We start from the raw sequence: 18240 nt of genomic DNA on the forward strand, positions 1-18240 counted from the left end.
GGCGATTCTAAAAAAGTCGAGACAGGACCCATTGTCAAAATTTCTAAGTCCACCACTCTATTTCATTCAAAACAAACTACAAAATAGACTCAAGGTGTTAAATACCGGAATTATCCTTTAAGTGAGGTGATAAGGAAATAATGGAGGTTAAAAAGCTTTGTGATTAGCTTAATGCCAAAAATAAAAGTTTATTTTTAGATATGGCATTCCAAGTTTTGAAATCTTAGCATGTCATTGCATTTACAATCTCATCTTCAATTTGTGCACCTCTTAGTCTTAAGTAGTGTTTTGAGTTGTTTTTGAGGCAGCTTGAGGAAACCCACATTAAAGTTGGATGTAATGGCAAATCTTGTTAAAGGCAGGAAATTATTGCTTTGGTTTCCTTGCGGAGATCCTTTAGGAGGGTGTGAGGTAATCTTTCACTCCCTGGTCTGAACTTTGATCCCGGAAAGATTTGATAGTCAGCATTCAAGTGGTTTTAGGAGAGGACCATGGAAAGCGAGCAGGTAGGAGCTCATTTTAGTTTGTCTGTCAGATCGTATCTTGGGCTCGTTGTGTCTGGAAGACGTGTTACTTACTGGTAATGTTTTGTCTTAAGGTGGTTTTTAGTTTAGTCAGTTTCTCTTAACGTGGCACTTCATTTGATTGCTCGTTTTACTGAATCACCAGACAGATCATATATACTACAGGATTTAAAGGGCACATACAGGGAAAAAAAGTAGCCTAAACAGAATTAAATAAAGTTTTTACACAAACTACACTATTTTATTGTGTGTTCATAGCAAATCTTTGTTTTTACTTTGTTTAAAAAGATTTTATTTCTATTTTTATTCAGCCAGAATTAGTTTCCAAAGTAAGTTAGGTCCTAACTTAGGACATCTGTCATTTAAAATGCTAATCCAGACATGATTGATACATTTCTTTATCAATGATCCAAAATAGGAGTTTTTTTTCTGCGTGAGGGTGTTACAGTAGATCATGTGCTCTAGAAGATGCATGCATCATAAACTCTATTGAAATAAATCGAGACATCAGTGAAATAATCTCTGTAGTAGTACTTAGAATTTTATTTATTTGTTCAAATGTATTTAATTACAAGCACTAAAAAGGTTGGGAAAGCTGACCTCAAATTAGTTGAGGAGTGGGGAGTAAGAAAAAGGAATTTGTTTGTCAGCATCTCAGAGAGGAAGTTTGGAGCGGATGCAGCCTGTGGCATTCTCCATTCTGTTCAGGAGCCTACAGGAAAGCTCCACACGCCTGTCTCTTCAACCCAAACCGTGTCTGAGTCCATCTGAACCCAGCTTAAAAGGCCACTGGAGAGATTCCATGATACTACTGTGACAGTACTATAATGCTATAATACCTTGATGTTTATTATATAGTACTGAATGATTACCACAGTAATAAATAAGAGGACCACAATAGAAATAAGTTCTGGACTTTATTGTGTTTTAATCCTCGATTGTATTTTGATGCCTTTTGTTTTTATGTTTTAAGACTTTCTTGATATGATTAAATAAAAAAAACAAAACAAAAAAAAACCCAAATAATACTTCAAGGTACTTCAAAAAATGTCCAAAAACAACATTGCATCATTCCCCCAAATAATGATACAATGTATCAGGTACAAAATTATCTAAGATTTGCTTATCAAATAGGTTTAAGCAATCTAACATTTAAACAAATCTGATTGTGACTTTGCATACTGCCACTTGGGTCACCAATTGGATTTTTTAAATTGCTGAATTCTCATTTAAATTTTTTACAGTAAAGCACCACAAAACACTTACTACACTACAGCATTTCAGATAAGGTTGTAGTAAAACTCATGTTCATAGGTAATTCGTACTGATGATGAAATATTTTATTTCAAACAACACTAACACTTGACACTTGAGCATTCCATTTTAATTAGGTGATTGAAACAAAAACACTGATTTTTGTCATTATATGAAGAGTTCAGATGCAAAAGCCTCTAAATGCCATTTGAAATTTTCTTCTTTAATGATGATTTTTATCAAACTTGTATATTTAAGTTCAGTAATTTCAACTTAATGGCAATGATAATTACCTATTAATTGTTATTTAAGTGAAATTACTGAACTTAAATATACAAGTTTGATAAAAATCATCATTAAAGAAGAAAATTTCAAATGGCATTTAGAGGCTTTTGCATCTGAACTCTTCATATGATGATGGTGGTGTACATTTCATTACAATCAACTTGTAAAAGTGCATGTATATGACCCCTTTAAAGGCACAGGATCTACCAGGTCAGGGAACCTTTTTTTGTTCTTGTTCATTGTATTAAGTGTTAGCCTATACTTTAGAATCCCCCTATATTCATAAATGTTATTAGAATGGATCTTGCAGAAACATCATTCAATGAGAGAGAAACACAGAACAAGTTTCAACTAGATGAGTTGAAAACTTGGGGTGAGAACATGTCTGTTTTGCTGGAGATCTTATCACTCATTTGTTTCGCTCTCTGTGCTGTTTGAGAATTTACATATGTTTGAAAAAGGTGTATGTGTAGGTGCTAGTTGGTGGTTTCTGTGAAGTTATATATAGCATGGGTGTGACTTGCGTTAAAGTGGCAAATTTTAACCTAACAAAGAGTTCATGGTAAAATCAACATAACTTACAGGTGCTGCTTTTCTTGTTTTATAGATGCTGCATTCATTCCAGTTCAGTTCGTTCATTCGTTCGTTCGTTCGTTCATTCATTTATTTTTATATATGTACACACACACGTACACAAATATGTATATATATATATATATTTTATGATCATATTTTAAGATTGGTCATACAACTCTTATTTATACATATCAACAAAAGATATTAAATGTGATTTCTTTTTTTAATCAGGTGAAAAATGAGCCAAAGTCCAAAGAAGAGCCAAAGGAGGCTAAAGAAGTGAAGGAGGCAAAGGATGAGACTCCATTACAGCGGCGAACATCAAAGAATGTAGCAAGCCTGGTGCAGAGGATCAGTACCTACGGCATCCCGACCGGAGGACTCGGCTTACAACCCCATTCTCAACCCCGTGCCTCAAAAAAGAGTGAGTTTACTTTCAATTTTTATTTCAAATTTCATTAACAATGATGCTGTAAACTATTTTGTTCATAATACCACACATACAATGCTCATTGCTCAAGCTACCTGTTTCTGTGACTGCTCTAGCCTATGTAAACAGCAAAAAAAAAGCGCCCACGCTTCATAAGATGCATCCAATCAGAAACGCCCTGTACCTTTAAATCATTTTGCACTCGTTTGAGTTTGCTGACATCGAGTTGACTGACATGTCTATGGAGGAAGGCCACATGGTCAATGTATTGAGGTGGTCTAATGGGCTTTATGCACAGCTGCTTGTTTCCTGTCTGCCATTATTGGGCAAACTTGATTAATTCAGGTGTGTCTGATTATTGTTGCCGTGACTACTGAGGTCAGGCACACCTGAATTAATCAATTTGTCAAATAATGGCAGACAGGAAACAAGGAGCTGGCTTAAGTTCAGGAAGTAGTGCAGCTGTGCATAAAGCCAATTCAGTCTAGTGGAAATTAGCGTCATGGCTTACAGCATTTTTAAAGGTGCAATATGTCACTTTTCTTCTAAAATGAAACCTATTTTTATTTTTTATTGCCTTTGTGTTGTTGTAATCACACATTACAATTATCCACTTGTCGGGTTTTGCTATTACCTCTGAAGGCCAGTATTCCTACTTCTATGTGAAGTCTCCGGGTGGGATTTTCGGATGTGATGTGCATGCACGCTCCCGAGCCTCTCTCCTTTTATATATATAGTCTATGCGACGGCACTGCAGCTGACGACATGGAGTATAATAACACCAAAAAACTCCTGCCTCCAGCACAACACAGACTCCAACACAAACTCCACATAAATATAAAAAACAAAACAAAAATGTATGAGCAGAAGCTCGTCAAGCCAAACTTGAATCGGATCGACTTGGGACGAAAACAAGGATCAACATCGGCAGAGCATTTGAATTATGGAGAGTCCTCAGTTATTTTTATTGTGGTAAATTACACGTTTTCAGATATGCTGAAATAATGGTAAACTGTAATGAAATAGCAACAAATATGAAACATGAAATGAATACAAAATACTGTTCCAGGATAACAAAAAGTAGGTGCTTTAGGATGTAACTTTTAATTTATGTACTAGATCTACTGTCTTAACGTCATAATGTTTATAAATACACGTTCAGTACAGTAATGTTACATCCTATGATCTTACTGTTACACTGAAATTGTTCAGTCTAGTTCACTAACCGTTTTTGTTATCATATTAAACGTTCACCTATGTTGACATTGCTGATTGTGAAAGATACACAAATAGTTAGTGAAATGCCTTATGCTAGATAGCAGCACAAATGTAACGTAATCATGGTACGAGCATGGAGCATTAATTCAACGTCAAGCTGATAAAAGTTGCCTATTATTGTAACGCTGCAGTGGGAGTTTACCCGAGTTTCCAGCATGTTGTGTGATGATGCTTTCTCCGGTGTGTTGAAAGTCTCAGTGTGGTCGTGACTCGTGTACCATGAGTGCTCGCTCTTGTGTTCGAGCACGTGCAAGAGCACGAGCGATCTTGTAAAAATTGGTTGCAATCTGAAACATCACTGCTAAAAAATACATATTGCACCTTTAATGTTAATTAGCTGGTGTGTCATTGTTTAATAGCTTTTTTTATCATTAATTTGTCACCGTTGGCTTGGTATGATTTTTTTTTTTTTCGCACATGGTAAATTATTTAGTTACTAAATGTTTTTGGTCTGTTTGGCTGGAATTAGAGTTCAGCACAAAAAGAGTTTAGCAGATAACAGCTTTGGCCTCTAGTGGGCAGCAATAGCTTTCCTGTTGGCTCATGAAGCCTGTTTTCATTTCCTCTGTCTGAGACTTGAGTGTACGGCTGTCTCAGATTTTAGAGGAAGTCCACTTGATCCTCTCCAGCTGCATAGGAACATTATCACAGAACACAGCGAGTGTGATGCCAGCCTACATTCAAGGTTTCTGCTGAACAAATCATCTAAAACGGTGATAACAGTGGAATGTAGTTGCGCTTACTCTCTTCCTCTGTGCAGCCAGGTATATCCCATTGTAGCCTTGAGGAATTATTCAATATTATGTTTAGTTTTTGGTCAATGCAGCTTTTATTTCGAGCTAACCGTATAAAAACAGTGTTCGGACTCTTCTAAACGGTACTGTGGTGCATTAATAGAATTAGATGAGACTGAATGATGACCATGTTCACTTACTACAGTATAATACTCCAACACTTCTTTTCAAAAGCTTGTGCTAGTAAGAATTTTTAAAGAAATGAATACTTTTATTCAGCTAGAATGCCTTAAATAAATTGTTCAAAAGTGACCGTAAAGACATTTGTAATGTTACAAAAAATAAATATCAAATAACTTTCTTTTCATCAAATGTATCACTTTCTTAAGACTAATTCAGCAAATTGTCATTCAGACATCACAGGAACCTTTTAAAGGTCAGTTCCAGAAATATGTTTTACTTGTCAAAAGTTACCAACATATACACTACTGTTCAATGGTTTGGAGTTTTTTTTAAATGTTTTTAAAAGAAGTATCTTGTGCTCAGCAAGGCTGCATTTATTTTATTTAAAATACAGTAAAAACTAATATTGTGAAATCTGTCATTCGAAATTGGTATTTTTCTTAGATATATATTCTAAAATTTAATTTATTCCTGTGATGTCAGCTGTATTCAGTGTCACATAAATCATTCTAATATGCTGATTTGAAACGTTTCTTATTATTATAAATGTAGAACATTTTTCTGCAAACCATGATATTTTTTCAAGATGATGAAAAGAAAGTTAAAAAACAAACAGCATTTATGCATTTATTAGAACCCCCCCCCCCGCACACACACACATAATTTTTTTTTCATTATTAATGTCTTTACTGTCCTTTTTAAAAAATATATACCTTACTGACACTGATGAAACAGAGTTGTGAGTGACAGACTTGCAGTCTTTACGATGGCAAGCACTGTATAAAGTTCTTAGATCTTGTAATTGTCACAACTGTAAACATTCAAAACTGATTTGTAGAGTTTTGGTCTACTGAATTTTGTTTCCTGAAAGAGGTTACGTCAGCCGAACAATCGGTATGTTGTTAAACAACAATACATTTCATTGCGCACACTGTACTTCTTCCTCTTTCAGAGTTTCTCTTTAAAAGGCACATGAATCATCTCAAGGAGAGGGTGTGGTTTTTGTGTGTGAGAGTGTATGTGTGCATTCAAGTTCATTAAAGACTCTTCCTGATTTGATTGGTTGTCACTCGTTGAGCCCTCTTCAGGTAGCTAGGGGAAATGTATCCCTTGCATGCCTACTGTTATTGGCTGAGCAAGTCAGGCCAGATCCAGAGTGACTTAATATGTTTTCATTACAGAGGCCAAGAAGCGTCAGTGCAAAGCCCTGTTTGAATATGTGCCTCTGAATGAAGACGAGCTGGAACTCAAGGTTGGAGATATCATTGACATCACTGAGGAGGTCAGCAGCTTCTGTCTTTTGTGTATATTCTCTGTTTGTAAAAAATCACACACTGCACATGTGATGTGAGATATGATACAGATAATGTTCCTTAATTGTATTTTCTCACAAATCATTGAGGATAATTTGCTTATAATTTAATTTACCCATTTGCTCAGCTTTTTCTTATGGGGTAATAATAAAATGTAGTATATTTATAGTTTTGATTAAGTTTCTCCCCAAATATTCTTTTATTCATTCATAGCAGTGGATCTCAACCAGAGGGTTTTGAAAAAGTCAAAGTCTATTCTGATAGGCTGGCTGATGTCTAGAATTTATTTTATTAAATGTAAACAAAGCAACGCATGCAACCATATTATTGTGCATGGTTAGTAAATTAAGGGTAAACAATTCACTTTAGGGCTGCACGATTTGAAAAAATCTAATTGTGATTTTTCTGGTTAAAATTGCAATTTACTATTTTTTTACTAATGAAAAAATATAATATACAATAATAATAATAATATACATTACTCCAGTCTTCAGTGTAACATGATCCTTTAGAAGTAATTCTAATATGCTGATTTATTATTAGTGTTGGAAACAGTTGTGCTGCGTACATTTTTTTTAATAACTTTTTATGCTTTTTTCAGGATTCTTTGATGAATAAAAAGTGAAAAAATGTATTTAAAGCATTTATTTAAAATAGAAATCTTTTGCAACAATATTGACTGCTGTTCCAAAGCTTGGGGTCAATAAAACAAATTTCTTTCTTTTTTTGAAATAATTCATCAATTAATCCTGAAAAAGTATCACACCTTCAAAAAAATATTAAGCAGCACAACAGTTTCCAACATTGATAATAGCTAAGTATCAAATCAGCATATTAGATTGATTTCTGAAGGATCATTTGACACTGAAAATTCAGCATTGCATTACAGAAATAAATTATATTTCACAGTATGACTGTTTTTCCCTTGTATCAAAAAAAGCAGGCTTGATGAGGGATATATATATATATAAATATATGTGTGTGTGTGTGTGTGTGTGTATATATGTGTGTGTGTATATTATATGTATACAGTGTATATGATTTGTTGTGCTTGTAGGACTGCACAATTGCACACTTTGTGCTTTATATTAAAATGACTAATAATTATTAGTTTGGTTATTATTGTTGTTGCTAAATAGAAATATTAAACAAATTAATAAATATTACTGTAATATTTTGCATTTTAATAATTATGCCTCAGAAGTAATATTACTTATGACATTCGTATTTTTTATTTTTTTTACAATGTACTTTAAGCCCAATTACATTTAATGTGGGCCCATTTGCACCAAGGATTGTTGTTTTTTTTTTTGTGGTGAACTATTGGCTGCTGAGTATGAAACCAGTTCAAGAGACTTTGTAATCATTTTAAACATTTTTGGGACTTTGCAGGGTTATAATAATGAATTTCAATTGAGCAATTGGACTAATTGTGCTTTAAACAATTTTGCTGCTGTGTTGGTTTGTCACTTGATGTTCAATCTGGGTCCTAAAGTGAAACCAGTTGAAACTCACTGTTGAAAATAAGTGTTTGACTGTTCCTGTATTAGTGCTGACTGTCAGTGATTTTTAGGTTGAGGAAGGCTGGTGGAGCGGAAGCATGAATGGGAAGTCTGGACTTTTTCCTTCCAATTTTGTCAAAGAAATTGACTCAATTGAAGACACCGAGACCAGCGATGTTACAGAGGAGCCAGGTACCGCTCAGCTAATTCTGTGACGCATTCTCTGGGAGGACATGTCCTTACAAGAAAACACTCAATAGAATCCTTTGTTGTGTGTGTGTGTGTGCATGTGTAGTGTTTTAAGGCATTTAGACCTAGACCAGGCATCTACAGTCAGCATAACTTTTTGTTCTTCAGTTATTTATTTATTTTTGAGGCAGTAGGCCAACTGAAGCCGTCTGAATGTTAGATTGTTCAATGGAGTTAGTGGAGTTATAATTTTTTTTTTTTTTTTTTTTTAGAAAGTAATACTTTTATTTAGCAAGGATGCAATAAATATATCACGGTTTCCACAATATTGATAATAATAAGAAATGCTTTAATTTTTCTTGAGCACCAAATCAGCATATTAGAATGATTTCTGATGTGACATTGAAGACTGGAAAATTCAGCTTTGGAGCACAGGAATAAATTACATTTTAAAAATATATTAAAATCAATAATGTTGTTTTACATTACTATAATATTCAACCAAATTTAGCTGTTTAGTGAAAAGTCCCTCTTACTGGTTGTGTAGTTTATTCTTAAATGGATCATAGGGAGATAAAAAATAGAAACTGGGTACTATTCGACTGGTCCTGTGATCTCAACATGACCCATATGAAGAAAAAAACAGTTTTACTGTACTTTGTGCACCTTTGGGCAACTCGCCCAAAAATAAGAGTGACAGTAAAAATGTCATCATTTACTTAATCTTGTTGATACAAATCCGTGTAATTCTCTTTCTTCTTTGCAACCCAAAAAGAGAAATTCCAATTTTTCTTTACCCCTCAAATACAGTGAATGGACATTGAGGGATTCAAACTTAAAGTATCCTTAAGCATCATAATAAAAGCCCATATGACATGTGTATTGTATTCCAAGTTTTCTGATTTAATACAAAAGCTTTATATGAGCGACTGAGCGAATAGTCCGTCTGAACAAATGATTCCGGTTAGTTTCACAGTCTTGAAAAAATCAGTTAAATTTTTTTGTGAACTCATCCTTTAAATGATATCAGTTATTTTATCAATGTTTACTTCACAAGTGACATCAGAACCTTGTAATGCGCGTTGTGGCAGTACTCATACAGATATGTGTGTTCACAGATGACACGGAAGGACTGTCTAGCCCCACTTCCCCTCACCCAGGCAACGGCGTCATGGCCCAACCCAAGAAGATTATGGGCATTGGCTTTGGCGACATATTCAAAGAGGGCTCTGTAAAACTGAGAGTCTCCCAAAGACCAGTAAACGAGGAGAAGAAAGAAAAAGTAAGTGTTGTTCTGCGCCTGACAAAGTATTTCCTTCATAATATAATAATGTTCCGATCCCAATAATTGCAGCAAAGCAAACTTTTAGTATTGTGATTTTCACAATCAAAATGGATAAAGTAGAACAGTCAAGTTAACATTTATTTAGTAAATGGATTTCCACTCTAATCAAAAATTATACAACAAAGACGATAAATGTAACCATTTAAAAAAAGAAAAAACAAAACAAATGTTATGTTCTAGCTTTTGTTGCGTACCTAGCCAGTGTCATCACAGGGTTGGCCCTGTTGGATTAATGAAGATTATTATAGTCTCAATTCTTTTATTTTTCTGCTTGTTACTAGTTTTGGATTGTTCAACGTATGGAGTCCTGATTGTTAAACATGTCATGATAAGAAACATTTATTTTGCGGTTTTCTCAAGCTTTGATTTATGTATTTTGTGGAATGACAGATGGGTGTTTATAATGGTTGTGGTTCATTTTAATTTCTGACAGTCATTTTGTCAACATATTCTGATCCAAGTATAAATCTTCAGGAGGTGGGACTTTGTGTCTGAATGTGTATCTGGAAGGATGTGTACTGTTCTCCGTTTCAGCCGCACTTGTTCTTTGGTATTTTTTAGTAACACTTTATTTTGATGGTAACTTTGCAACTACATGTCAACTAACTCTCATTAGTTTAGAGTATTAGTAGACTGTATATGCTTAATATCTGCTGACTCTTTATTGTGATGCTCCTCCAACAGACATACTACTGACTATATATAACTTTGCAAGTACGTCAACTTATTCTAACCCTACCAGTCTACTTTACTAACACTCAATGAGAGTTAGTAGACATGTTGGTACAATGTTACTTATAGTCAACAGAATGTGTGAAAGGAACCATCAAAATAAAGTAAAACCCAATTTTGTTATATCCGGGAGGAAAATGATCATGGCCTCCGTTTTTTCTTCTGATGCCCTGTGGCTTTCCGGTTTCTACCTTTCACTCTTTCATTGTCTGTCTTTCTACCGTTGTATCCGTTTATCTCAGGCACTAAAACTAACCCTGTGACATCACATCACAGGTTGTAGGACAGCAGGATGGCAGAGCCTTTTCTACAAAAGCCATAACAAAACATCATATTTTTTTTAAATGGTTACATTTATTTATTGTGTTTGTTACATAAATTTAGATGTAGTATACAAATTAATGCTAAATTGATTTACTGCTGCTTAATTTCCACAAAATAGTGCAATTTAAAATTATATCATTATCTTGGCATGTATGAAAATGTGTTCTGCCCATTCCCAAAGCCATAAGCAATGGAGCGTTGAAGGGTAATTACATATCTAACTGCTTTACAAGTTTTTCCAGTGATTGCTCAAGACATTACATATAGGCAGACAGTCTCATGGGGAGACCTTCCTTTTTAGGCAATATGCCTCTATTTTTGGTCTGCATTATTTAGGGTGGCTGATTTTTGAAGCATTCTGGCATGCACCAGTTCTCTTATTATCATTTGTCCTCTGCACAGCTCAAACTGAGAGCAGAATATCCCTGTCTTGCCCTTTGTTACATCCGCAAATAGTGAAATGCAATAGACTTTTTTTGTTTTTGTTTCTAGAAGTAAAAAGTGCATTTTGTTAGGGATTAGTTAACCCTAAAATGAAAATGTCATAATTTACTCACCTTGGTGGTGTTCTAATGCCATATGTCCTTCTTTCTTTTTTGGGACCACAAAAGGAGAAATTTTACAAATATTTCCTGCTCGCACTCATCCACACATGGCAGAAAAGATTGACCAGCATCATGCTTTAAAAAAAAAAAATTGTATTTACAATAATATAATATTTACAATATTTTCTTCATAATATCATGCTTTTTATTTTTCTGTACACATTATAAGTAGATTTATATAAATGAATATGTATAGCTGCCTTTATAGTTAAGGGTCTTTTGCATTAAAACGTTTTGAAACCCCTAATATAAATAATGATTAGTGACATTTCTCACTGAATTTTCTGTTTCACTTAGGAGTACTTGCATTCAAAAGATAAAATGTTTTTGAAAGAAATCTTTTATGCTCACCCATGCTACATTTATTTGATTAAAAAAACACGATAATACTGCAATATGGTGAAATGTTGCAATGTAAAATGGCTGTTTTCTGTTTTAATATATTTTCAAATAGAATTTATATTTTATGTATCATTACTCCTTTAGTGTCTTCAGTGTCACATGATCTATTAGAAATCATTCTGATATGATGCTCAAGAAACAGTTGTAATGCATAATATATGCATAATATTTTAAATAGTGATACTTTTTTTCTGGATTCTTTGAATTGAAAGTTCAAAGGAACAGCATTTATTTGAAATATTTTGGCCATTTATAATGTTATAAAATATTTTTGTCACTTTTGATCAATTTATTACATCATTGCTAACTACAAGTATTTAATTTTTTTTTTTAATCGTATTGAACAAACTTTTGAACGGTAGTGTACATCATATTTAAGTTGTTAAATGCGCCACAAATGACCTTCCATGTTTTTTTTTTAAGTCATTAAGGTCTGTTTAGAGCATTAATACATTTAACCAATACTTCCTCTTTCCCTTCTTATCACATTTTGCATCCCATTATGTCATTTACATTAGTTCGATCTTTTGCTACGACTATTATCAAGAGCTCAGAGGTCCTTTATAACACACCATCATGTGATGATGTAAGGGTCAGAGGATTTACTAAATACCCTTTAGGTTTCTTAAAAAAATAAAAATAAATAAAATTTGGGGTTTTGTGTCCTTGTGCAGGTGCACTACAAAATTTGAGCATGCTTTCCCATTTACTCAGTTCATATGTAACAGGCAACAGTGGTTGTTGTTTACCCAGTATTTCTTTCATCATCCAGGCATGGCTGATCTGTCTCAGTCTGTACCTTCCAGTGTGCAACTGCATGTGTTTGTGTGGCTGCCGTGCCGTGTCAGTAAATCCATATGTGGTTCTGCTTCATTTTAGCCAATTCCATCATTACCATCTGCCACAAAACCTACCCCTTTGAGCTCTCCTGAACCCCCTAAAGGAGAAAAAGAGGCAGAGAACAAAGGAAAAGGTGAGTTCATGGGGAGGTTGACATAAACCTGTATATGATAATCAAAATAATGATAGGAGATTTATGGAAATGGACCAGACATGAAGGCCTCAATCCGACTGCAGTGATTGATTAGTTATCCTCCTCTTGGGAATCAGAAGCGCAAATTATAGATTGTCATACCTATCTGTTCTTGAAAGTGCCTGTTTTTTACGAATATATAATGAGTTGCAAAGTGCATTTTCTTATGCAAACACCATCTCTAGGGAAAATAGGAATGCTGACAGATAGCTTTCACCAGCTATTGTATATCCCTTTGGGTGAAGTTTCTTTATGCTCTGCCATTACTTTAATCATTAAATGATGATGATGGCTATGTGGCACACTCCACAGCTTTTTACAACCCCAGTTTTTATTAAAGGACCTGCTGTAGGTACATAAGATAAATCATTGTAACTCATGTCATGGGTATATTCTTTTTTTTTTTCTTCTTTCTGTAGTAAAAGAATACTGCAAGGCCACTTTCTCCTATGAAGCAACTAACCAAGATGAGTTGGATTTAAAGGAGGGTGACATTATCCACGTATTGAGTAAGGTATGTAACAGAAAGATAAAATGTCTCCTCGACCACAGGGATCTCTAAATAAATAACACACAATCAAGGAGCATTTAATGCAAAGCATCAACAATAGGAACATGGGTAAATGAAAAGGGAATAAACACTTTTACTTTTAGTGTTAAGCTATCATGGAGCAGTGTAAACCAGTTTGGGCATTATATATTCGGCTCCACCTTTTGCAAAGACGTACTTCAAACCAGTTAATTCTGATCGCTTCAATTAGACCAGTTACTGTATTTTAGTCTGGTGACTGAGTTAGGTTAGATTTGTGCAAACTATGCCAGAGAAATGTATTCAACATGTTAGAATTCCATATTATACTCTGCAATTATGAAGAATATCGATATTGTTTGAATGGAAATCACTCTTGTTAATTTAAAAGAAAAGCTCACACAAAGATGAAAAGAGTCTGTATGACCTATAATGCATATTTTTGCTATTACAGAGCTCTCAGATGGGGTTTCTGATGTGAAATCATTCTACAGTGATCAGAGACTAAGCGTTTTGTAGTGTATTCCCCAGTGTGTGTTTGATGCTATCTGCTGACACTTTGAAAGTTTATATGAGAATGTAGGTGTTGTATATCATATTAATGACTTCTGTTCTGTTAGAAACCTGAGGATGTTTGCTTTATTTAAGTTAAGACACATGGAGACCCGTTTTACACATTCACCAATTGTTTGTCAAAAGCCTTGAGCAGGAAGCAGATCAAAGCTGGGAAATGTTTTATACATGACCACCATCTAGTGGCATGGGATATATATACATCATTTTCCATTCATAATGATGTGTGTCTAAGCTTTTAAGACATATTCAGAAACTGTTGCGTTGTATTTCATGTAATAATCCATTTATGTTCAGGGTGGTTGATGGTATTAATGTTTTAGGACACAGGAGAGCCGGGCTGGTGGAGAGGAGAGATCAATGGCAGAGAAGGGGTTTTTCCAGACAACTTTGTTGCTCTGCTTCCTGAGACAGACAAAGAGGTAAATTGACACTCATTAATGCTGTTATTTATTGTCTACCTTAGGAGTCTTCATTATCTGGAAAGGAAATTGAACAACCCAATGCAGACGTGCAATTTAAAGATTGCAGAAAGGAAAGTTATTACATCAAAACTACCAGTTTACAGTTATGACAAGTAAAATATTCTTTTAAAATAATCTCTAATCAAAAGTTATTGCTTTCTTTGTTTATACAGAAACTAACATCCAAAGGCTCCTTTAAAGTATCTCCTAAACAGGAAGCAGAGGAGGTAAGCAATGCATTATTTTGTCAGAAAATTGCTTAGTGGAGTACACACTTATTTTTTAAATGGAAAAATATGTCCGTTTTGCAGTCCTTTCACGTATCAATTATATACGTGATAAATAGATAAATTCATACATTTCAAAATACAGTTCCTTTCAAAAGTTGGACACCTTCTCATCCTTTGTGTTTACTGTAATAATATCATTAAAAAACTATAACAGATTATTTAGTGACTGATTATTTACTTTTTCCAAAGTTGCCACCATAAAGTTACTTTATTGTTAAGACATTTATATATAGGCACAATCTTATACAAATCTAAATCGAAGCATTTTTACCATTGATCTCAAGATTTTTAAGATCATGAAAAGTATGAATCCCATCAATTGTGTCTTAAAGGGATAGTTCACACAAAAACCATTTATGTTGTTTCAAACCTGTTTGAGCTTCTTCTTTCTGCTTTTGAACACAAAAAAAGAAGATATTTTAAATAATGTTGGTAACCACACAGTTGACCGCCCCTATAATTTATTACTTTATAAATTATTTGTTCTATTATTGAAGTCAATTGGTGCCATCAACTGTCTGGATACCAGCATTCATTAAAATATCTACTTTTGTGTTCAACCGAGAACGAAACTCATACAGGTTTGGAACAACTTGAGGGTGAGTAAATAAACATTTTGGGGTGAATTCCCTAAGTAAATTCCCTTTACTTCTGACTGGTAGTGTATATTGAGTGTCATCAAATATTGAGATATTTTTTTTTTCTAAATTTCCTATCTCTGTTTCTTAATGAATCCCCTGTTCTAAACCTTTTGATCAAAGACTTTAAAAACCAAAATAAACAGCAGTCCAGACAATATCCGACAATATCAAATAACACGTGCCTTTTTGTGATTCACTGTTGGGGATTTAAGCTTGAAAGAAGCATTTAAATCAATTGGAGCCACTTATCTTCACCATGTGTTTCACAAACACAGCTTCATTCTAGCTTCTGAGGTCTTTACCCCAAGGGTGCATGTTTAACCACTTTTTGGCAAATTGTGGAACAAAAGGCCCCCTTTTTTATTGTGAAGAGCACATTATGTGTTCATAGCACCAGCTACCATCACTAGAGAACAAACAGAGTTTTGTGCGTGCAAAAGTTATGCTCTGCCAAATCCATTTTCCGGAGAAATTCTGTGAATCCTCACTTCCCTCCACCAACTGGGGTCATGGCTTTATATGCTCTCGGCATAAGTGTTTTTCTTTCTTTTCTAAACATTTTCATTTTCAACCTGATTTGCCTGAATGATTGTCTTTGTGCTATGGCAGTGATAATGTGATGAGCTGAAGCTCATGTGATGGCTTGTTGAGCTCAGCAAGAAGTTCATGGAGATGTGAAAGTGTTCATTCCTCCAAGGGACTCTTGGCAGCCCATGATCAATCCTTTATCCTCCTATAAGCATCCTGTCAGATGATAAGACGTGATCTCTGTATCTGGAAATAAGGGGACAAAGTGCATTAATACAAAGGCAGTTTTTGTATATTGTTGACATTTATTATAGAGTATTCAAATAAACACAGTACGCAAGATGTCATACCACAATATTGGGCATTTTAATCTATTGTTATTTTATCATTTGTTATTAATGCATTTATATATTATCCGAAAATATTTTAAAGATGAACGACGAAAGTCTTATTTCATGATACATGTCATTTTAAAACGTGAGTGAAATTTCAAATTCACAGATATCGATACTTCAGCAAAAACTAATACTAGGTTAATTAATGCAAGTAAAAGAATTCAAAACAGTCACAGAAGACAAGTAATTGCATACAAAACCGACTAAAATTGAGCGGAAGAAAAATACAAATTAAAGAAACAGTACTTTTGGTTTTTCACTTTCAGGAAGATGAACTTACAGTGGTATTGAAATTGAAATATGACTAATCGCACAGCCCTAGCAAGTACAGAGACTAGCATCTATGACGTTACTCGCAGATCTATACAGGTGGAGCTGGGGAAGGAGGAAGTTTTCAAAGGAGCCTTGAGCAAACAGCAAACACTAACCAACTATTTCAATGTTGAGCAGCAAGCTCATTGGCAATCTAATTGTCTGCAGGTTGCGTTATTGACCAATCAGCCTTAGCCATCTAGAGTTTCATGATAGAACTTGGTTTATTACATAAATTGACTGGTGTACACGCATCAGACTCTGCATTGAACTGGAAATTGATTTTTTGTGTGTGTGTGTGTGTGTGTGTGTGTGTTATTTTTATGAAATGGTAAAACATTTCAATACACATTTTTTTTGTTTGTTGTAATTTTACATTTGAACAAAGAGTTCCAATCTGCCAGATTTGACTGCTTTGCTCTGTTTGCTGTGAGCGACTGAACATTAACCCCTCCAGCCCTTGATTTCCCTTGATGTCTCTGATGTTGAGGGAGAGGAAATTGTTTTGCTTTTCTTTGGATCCAAACATATTTCTTCATAGATAGGGTTGGTTAGAGATGGTCTAAGTCTAATTTCTTCTCAATTGTGTGCTGTTGAGGTTGCCTGTTACGGTAATTTAACCAAATGTATTTCTGTCTCACTTCACTTTCTCATCTTTACTTTTGGTCTTACTTCTTGCAATTACTGTGGTAAATACAGATTTAAGCTGCATCTGATTTACAGAGGTATCTGTTTTATTTGCTCAACCTTTTTCTTTAGTTTCCCCCCTAATTTGAGCAGTGAGACGTCTCATTTTTTAGTGTAACTCTTAAAGTTCCCCCATTTTTTCGAACATTATACCTTTTATGCAGTCTGTAATAATATAGCTGTTTGTGAATGTAAAAGGACTAATGTTTTAGTGATCAAAGTACTGGTCAAATAAAAATATATTGTCTCCTAAAAGAAAGAATGTATTCTGAACTACCGAAACAAGTCGTCAACAGTTCGAGTCTAACTTCCTGTTACATACCTTTGTAACAATGTAACAAATTTGCATAATGCCAGCCTATGGTCTTCTTTGACCCACCCTAGTTGTAGCTAGGGGTGTAACGATACACGTATTCATGGACCAGGTACGTTGGACCGTTTTTCCTGCCGACCAAAATTTCGTTATTTCAAATGTAGGTGTGTTGCATGTGGCAAGCGCTCTCATAATATAAGAGACGTTGGCTTGACCACAACATTGCCCAACATCAAATGGCAAATGTAATGTAAGCAGAACGAAACTGAGCTACTTGCTATTGTGACTGTTTATCAATTTGGACCAATGCTGCGCGAGCCGATCTTAATCAAGCAGCACTGTTACTACACAGCCAAATCCAGTAAAGAAACTATTTGAACAAACACTGCGAGATCTAGTGAGAAACATTCACATTTCTCTGTTAGTAGCGGATCAAACAGCGCTGTAAAAATGAGGTGATGTGAAATGTATGTTATGAGAAAAATGATACGTATTTTTTATTTTTATTTTTTTACCCTGGATGCAAAACTACAGAAGCCCTTAACCGCAACGTAAAAAATAACACGCACAAAAAAAATCTATAATTAATCTAAAAAAAAAAAAATCTGTCATCTGTATGTTACCCAGGCTACGTGAACTTATGAACCAGAATTCTGAACTTATGAACCAGAATTTTGACAATGTCAAAATGAAATCGAAATTGACTACTTAGTTATTACATGTTCCAGGTCTTATTGTGAACAATTCATCAATTCAAGTGTGGCAGAGCATTTGTATAATCCTCTTAATCTACATTCAT

The 18240-nt window shown here is 34.5% G+C and overlaps 1 protein-coding gene across 3 annotated transcripts in view; it reads left to right on the forward strand.

The window, feature by feature from the left end:
* cd2ap (CD2 associated protein) overlaps nt 1–18240 on the forward strand; it is a 46551-nt gene that overhangs the window by 12800 nt on the left and 15511 nt on the right. For 2 of the 3 annotated variants that reach the window (XM_039692563.2, XM_039692564.2), the window contains exons 3-10: nt 2871–3063; nt 6446–6546; nt 8151–8271; nt 9387–9550; nt 12556–12649; nt 13129–13223; nt 14135–14233; nt 14449–14502. In XM_039692563.2, coding sequence (XP_039548497.2) covers nt 2871–3063; nt 6446–6546; nt 8151–8271; nt 9387–9550; nt 12556–12649; nt 13129–13223; nt 14135–14233; nt 14449–14502 — 921 coding nt within the window. Of the gene's footprint in view, nt 1–389; nt 507–2870; nt 3064–6445; nt 6547–8150; nt 8272–9386; nt 9551–12555; nt 12650–13128; nt 13224–14134; nt 14234–14448; nt 14503–18240 lie in introns of those variants that run through there. The other variant, XM_039692566.2, reaches the window with a different exon arrangement.

The sequence above is a fragment of the Pimephales promelas genome, chromosome 13 (genome assembly GCF_988280905.1).
Source record: "Pimephales promelas chromosome 13, fPimPro1.hap1.1, whole genome shotgun sequence".
Lineage (NCBI taxonomy): Eukaryota > Metazoa > Chordata > Actinopteri > Cypriniformes > Leuciscidae > Pimephales > Pimephales promelas.